The sequence below is a fragment of the Eleutherodactylus coqui genome, chromosome 5 (assembly GCF_035609145.1).
Source record: "Eleutherodactylus coqui strain aEleCoq1 chromosome 5, aEleCoq1.hap1, whole genome shotgun sequence".
NCBI classification, from domain to species: Eukaryota; Metazoa; Chordata; class Amphibia; order Anura; family Eleutherodactylidae; genus Eleutherodactylus; species Eleutherodactylus coqui.
Window position 1 is genome coordinate 171,543,718 of NC_089841.1, and position 6,667 is coordinate 171,550,384.

The 6,667-nt window shown below is 42.3% G+C and overlaps 1 protein-coding gene across 1 annotated transcript; it reads left to right on the forward strand.

The window, feature by feature from the left end:
- Nucleotides 1–265: 265 nt before the first annotated feature.
- On the forward strand, nucleotides 266–4,681 carry LOC136626995 (leukotriene B4 receptor 1-like). Its single transcript, XM_066601950.1, has 2 exons — nucleotides 266–369; nucleotides 2,921–4,681. The coding sequence occupies exons 1-2, from the start codon at nucleotides 358–360 to the stop codon at nucleotides 4,001–4,003; spliced, it is 1,095 nt and encodes a 364-aa protein (XP_066458047.1). The 5' UTR covers nucleotides 266–357; the 3' UTR covers nucleotides 4,004–4,681.
- Nucleotides 4,682–6,667: the final 1,986 nt, after the last annotated feature.

The window sequence follows — 6,667 nt, forward strand, 5'->3', positions numbered from 1 at the left end:
TAAACAAGTGCAAGACAACCAATAGTAGTAGATTTTAATGAATATCTTATAAAGGTTTAGTGTAACCATGGTTTAGTAATAAAGCATTACAGACCATTTTTAAAGGGTCCGTGATGGATAAACAGATTTTTGGAACATTGTCATCTTGCTTAACCCGCTAACATATCATTTTGCAATCACCATATACACAGAAGTGTTGTGACAGCAGGAAACCTGCCTGCAATATTATGTAGGTTCCTTTTGTAACATCCTTTCTCTCTTCTAAACCTTCGGTCCAAGCACAACATAGTAGATTTGCAAATGGACTAATATCTGGAACATACAAGGATATCTGAATCTGACCAACTCCGCAGCATTATGGCTGAGACAGTAAGTAATAGACTCAGTAATATGTATATATGAAAACAAAATAGGACACCTGAACAAGTAGGATAACACCACAGTGTGCAGTTTTGGAACTTCTCTAGTCATCTGTACTTACAGTAGGAAGCCATTGCTGTGTGGACATAGAAAATATATTTTCTAGTATGTAATATATGTTAGAATATCAAATATGTGATAAATTCTACTATGTAATATTTTGTTCTATAGGCTTTCATAATATTTAATTTATGACATTTTCTAGTATGTAAGATATAATATTTTCTAATGTGTAATATGTCAGATCTTATAGTATGAAAGCTATATTTTCTAGTATTTAAAGAGGTTTACCAAAATCAACTTCACCTATCCATAGAACAGGTGATAAATGTTTGATAAGTGGGGGTCTTACCGCAGAGCGCCCCACTAACACTGAGATTGGGGGCTTGTGGCCGTTTCCTCATTTCGGGCTCACTGCACCCCCAGCAGTGAATCGAGTATTGAATGTTGTGGTGGTCAAGCATGCACATTGCCACGCCATTCATTCTCAGTGGGACTGCAGGACATAGCCAAATGCTTTTACCGTTACTTCTGTCAGTTCCAGTGAAATGAATGGAGCAACATTGCATATGCTGGGCCGCTGCTCCATTCAATATTCTCTTTCCTGCAGGAGATGCATTAAAAAGGAAAGGAGGATAGAGGACCCCTGTTGTCGGAATCAATGGGAGTCTCAGTGGTGAGACCCCTTTAACCCCTTCCCTCCATAAGGGTACGTCATGGCAACAGGGCACTTCCCGCAACTGGACGTACCCTTACGTCATGTGGATAGGGCAAAATCATAAGAGATCTCGCACTATCCGGCAGCGGGAGCAGGTTGTCACGGATAGCCGCCCCCCCCCCCCCCCCGCGCGCGCGCTGTTAACCCCTTCCCTGCCGCGATCTATATAGATCGCTGCATGGGAAGGGTTCACAGAGAGAGCGCGCTCCCTCTGTGATGTTATTTGGCTCTCACAATATAATCGTAGAGAGCCCGGCTGGTTGCCATGGCAGCAGGATGCCAGATACCGGCGTCCTGCATTGCCATTGCCTATTATCGCTGTAATAAGCGATAAGGCATTGCAGGAAAGAAGTCCTGCAATGCCTTATCATAGCAATCATAGGTGCTATGGTGTAAGTCCCCCAGAGGGACGCAAATGGTGTAAAAAAAAGTTTAAAATAATGTACAAAAATAAAAATGTAAAAAAAAATGTTTAAAAAAAAACAATTTTGGGGGGCTTTTTCTCATATTAGCTTAAAAAAAATTTAAAAATCCCACATATTTGGTATGTCCTTGTTCTTAAGGGGTTAAAGGGAACTTGTCACGTCCCCACAGCGCCATAAACTAAGTTATGGTCCAGTTAGGGGACATAATAACAGGGTGAAGTATTTTTTTATACTCGCTAGTTCCAGCGATCCAGTGCTGTAACCCTCTGAAGATCACGCAGTGCTGGAAAATCTGATTATTTTTTTTCCAGAGTCCCGTGGGCACACTCTCCTATACTGGTATATGGGTGAAGCAAAGAACTCTGAAAAGAGTCAGATTTTCTAGCGCGATCTTTGGTGCACAACAGCGCTGGATCGCTGGAGCAAGTGAGTATAAAAAATACATCACCTGGCTCCTCCCTGTCACGTGCCCTAGCAGGTCCATAGCTTAGTTTATGGTGCTGTGGAGAAGTGACAGGTTCCCTTTAAGATATGATATACCATGAAAGATATGATATTTTGTAGTATGTAAGATATGGATTCAACAGTCTGACACTACTACACCTGCTGCTCTCTTATGATGGGCTACACTTTTTCCCATTCCCCCAATACCTGACAAAAGTCATAGTAGATGATTAGGCATTTTTCTCCCTCCACAATGCACCTTCCAGGTTATTTACCCTCTTACCCCGCTGTCCTCTCACATTCCCCTCCTTTGAAAGTCACACCTCTAGATTCCCCACCTGACCTTCCCTAACTTTTTCTAGATCCCTTTGCTGCCCGGCTTCCCTATATCTTAGGGCTTATTTTGATCCCGCCCGGCCAATACACGCTGTCCTTCTCTGCAGGAGGAGGAGTCAGGTCGGGAGCAGTGCACTGAGCTCCACCCTTCTCTCCACCCTCTTTCCGCCCCTCGTCACTATTTGCAATTGGAGATAAATGCCGGAAAAAATAGTGTAGAATGCTGCAGTGTTTTTTTCCGGCATAATGGCAGAACCCCTGGATGGAATAGATGGGAACCTATTATGGTCAATGGGTTCTGTCAGGTGCTGCTGGGATCCTTCATCTTGACAGATCCAGTGGCCATATTATTTTCGGTCATTTGTTCCATAATGGAACAGATGAGTGCTAATATGTACGGAAACTAATGCAAAATTCTTTGGGATGTTTGTTTTGTAGCCATTTTCTCTGAAATCATGAACAATAACCACCTCTACAGCACCAGTGGATGATGACCATTATATAAATAGTGTGTTAATATAACTTAATTTTGCCTTTAGTTGAATTTTCATTGATGTTTGTCTTTTTCTAACTGCAGACTACTGTGATTGGCCTGACAACAATATTGAGTGTGAATTCTTCTTTTTCAAACTCGACTAAGACTCCCCATTTATCTACTGGAGTATCTGCCAAAATTGGTATTTTAATTCTCTTAATCGCCTTCATCATTGGATTCCCGGGAAATGCATTTGTCATCTGGACAATTTTGAAACAGATGAAGAAACGCACAGTGACTTGTCTTCTCATTCTACATCTGGCCATGGCAGACATCATTGTCCTCCTCACAGCCCCATTTTTTCTCCATCTACTTTCCACTGGTTACTGGAGATTTGGGAAAATCATTTGTAAAATGTGTCATTACGTTAGCTGTTTGAGCATGTATACCAGTATATTCTTGATCATGTTCATGAGCATGGACCGCTTTCTAGCCGTGGCTAAACCCTACACTTCTCAGAAGTTGCGAACAAAGAAGACTGTCCGAGTCATAGTTGCATTAATATGGATATTAGCATCCCTTTTTGCTACCACAATGTTCGTCTACCGTGGTGTAATTGTCTGGAAGGATCGTCCACAATGTATACCTCTTCATCAGAGTCCAAACCACATGGTTTTTCAGTACACTTTTGAGACTTTGACTGGATTTGTCATACCTTTCACAATCGTAGTCTTCTGCTATGTCTACATTGGCTTAAGGTTACGTACTGCAAAGTTTCAAACAAAACAAAAGACAAGCCGTTTGGTCATCATGATTATAGTAACGTTTGCACTCTTCTGGCTTCCATACCAGGTAGTGAATGTGTTACAAGTGTCAGGAGAAATATTCTCATCACCAAGTCTCACAAAAGCAGCTACAGCAGCCAGGCCTAATGTTACGGCCCTTGCGTTTTTTAGCAGCAGTGCTAACCCTATTTTATATGTATTTGCTGGTGGCAACTTCATTAAAACAGCTGGGGTGGGATTCATGGCCAAACTCTTTGAGGGGGCAGCTTCTGAGACATCAAGTTTCCGTAAATTCTCTCAGGTTCTGCGCCAGAGAAGTCATACAGAGTCTGTTGAATTAGAAAAATGCTTCGAACAAACAGAACCAAGCAAGAATATGTTGTCTAACCAAACACACTGATTATGAGAAGATAAGACTTTTTAGAAGTATATGCTTAGAAAAATCTCTTAAAGGTTATGTCTACTTTTGAAACTAAGTGGTTATTGGCTCCATTGGATCTAAAAATAAATAAATAAAGCAACTCTGCAAATAATGTTGCTTAAAAATATCCTACCAATTATACATATCTTATGTGGACCCATTATAGCTATTAAGTGTTGTTATTGTTAAGTTCTCAGTCAGAATGTAGGGTACAGGTAAAATCCATGGCGGTATCCCAAGTCTGTTTAGGTAGCAACCTACAAAGCCTGTATGATGTGCTGGAATATTTAGACTATCTTTATGAGGAGATGGCTCTGGTGGAGACAGTTGGTGTGGAAGCCCAGTATTATTGAAATGTGTGGTGACACAGTGTGACATGGGAGGTAGCAAATGAATGGTTGGAGGAGGGAAGAATGATGCAGTAGGGGGGAGAATAATTTGTGGCGAGCTAAGAGTGGGCTTATGTAGAGAGGCCAGTCAGTTGCCTCTAACAAGTGTGTCAGAGAGCGATGAAAATGAACTGAGTGGATCAATTGAAAACAGGATTTTGCTATGAAACTATCGTTGCCTTCCCCCATCCTTTCCGGAGTAAGTGAATCAATGAGTAGAAATCAGTGAGACCCACGTCTCAGTGTGCCCCAGTATATCAAACTGTCCTGACCAGAAGCGTAACTTGAAGCTCCCAGGCCCCGATGGAAAACTTGTAACAGGGCCCCCAACTATAATGCTTTACTCATAGTACTGGGTTCCCTATATGGAGAAGAAAGGGTTTATGGGCCCCTAAGGCTCCTGGGCCCGGGTGCAACCGCATCCCCTGCATCCTCTATAGTTACGCCCCTGGTCCTGACCATGCTTAGGCCATAAGGACATGTTATTTTCTTGTAACGATTTAAAAGAAAAAAATGAAAAGAGTAAAGTTGGTTGGCCCTCGAGCACTAGAAAAAAGAATACAATGAAACATATCCTATATCACATAGGGTGCATAGGGGGTTCGAGAAGTGCAGAGCTTTGGCTATCCATGGGCTAGAAAATGAAATTCACGCAAACTTGTATCTTTGTGCTATAATTTGGGACGATTTTTTGGATACATTTTAGTAAATCTGTAGAGTCATGGGCGTCCTTACCCCCTTCCACTAAACCCCACTCACCTTTGAGAAAGTGCTGATAGTTGTATAAAATCAAAATTAAAAAAAATAAATAAAAAAAAAAAATCACATTTTTGTATTACTAAAGCAAAGTCAAAAATATTTTATGCCAGAAAACTAGTGCATCGATATTGATAAATTCTATAGCTTATCAAAATAGAAATTCTTACAATAACTATCAGAATGCATATTTTGTGGTTTTCCACCATGCTACTAGTCCTCAAGCAACTGCTTTGCCTGTTTGTGCTATGGAGTACATTACCTATCTCATTCCTCAGGTTCTGGAACCTTTTTAATCACCATATCTTTGGAAGATCCTGTGATCAGCTGATTATTGAGAGACTCTTGTAATAAAAACTGATCATCAAACGTAGTGAAATTAGTGAAATAATCGGTTTGTGTCCTGTCGGGACGATTTCACAAAAATCGGGATGGTCGATTCTGACTCCCACTTAACTGAATGGGAGTAAATTTCGGGTTTCCCATCTAGAATGTCCCCAATGCAGTCAAAACTGCCCAAATTGCATTGCAATACAACCACAGATCTTGGGAACACTATGCTTTGTCCAAAAATTGTTAAAAATGGTGTACAGGCATGTAGAAGGCCCACATAGAATCTCCTAGATGAAAAATTGTGCCAAGGAAGACAGCAGGTGTGCTGATTGTTTTAAATGCAATGTCATAAATTTTACAAGAAGAAATTCTTCAAGGTCAACAGAAAACTCAAGCACAGGCCTACTCCAAGGAACAGCTGGAGAGCTACCATAAATTTCAGAAGTTTTCATGATACGTCATCAATAGTTGATCGGTTAGGGTCTGTCGCTAGGGACCCCAAGCGATCAGCTGAGTGGCTGCATGCTCTCAGTGCCACAAATACACAGAGCTGAAGCAGTGGAAGTCTCTGCGCCGACCTCTGTGTAGGGGTCAGTGCTTGTAACTGCAGGCACAGCTCGCATTGATTTCAATGAAACCCCAGCCTCAGGGGCGTAACTATAGAGGGTGCAGGGAATGCGGTTGCACCCAGGCCCAGGAGCCTTAGGGGGCCCATAAGGCCTCTCTTCTCCATATAGGGAGCCCAGTACTATGAATAAAGCATTATAGTTGGGGGCTTGTTACAGGTTTTGCATCGGGGCCCAGAAGCTTCAAATTATGCCTCTGTGCAGCATGGTTTAGGTATGGGTACGGGTACAGATACAGATAGAGGGGGGGGGGGCAGCTCACCTTTTGCATCAGGGCCCCTGAGCCTTTAGTTACACCCCTGCCCAGCCTGCAGTTACAACCGCCGCCAACTACACAGAGGTCAGCGCGGAGACTTTCGCTGCTTCCACTCCAAACCCCTGTGCATTTGCGGCATTGACAACATGCACCCGCTTAGCTGATCGGTCAAGGTCTTGAGCGACGGACCCCAGCCGATCAACTATTGATGACCTATTCTGGTGATAAGTCATCAATAGCATTATCCACGGGAAACCCATTCAATGCTCACACATCTGATTTG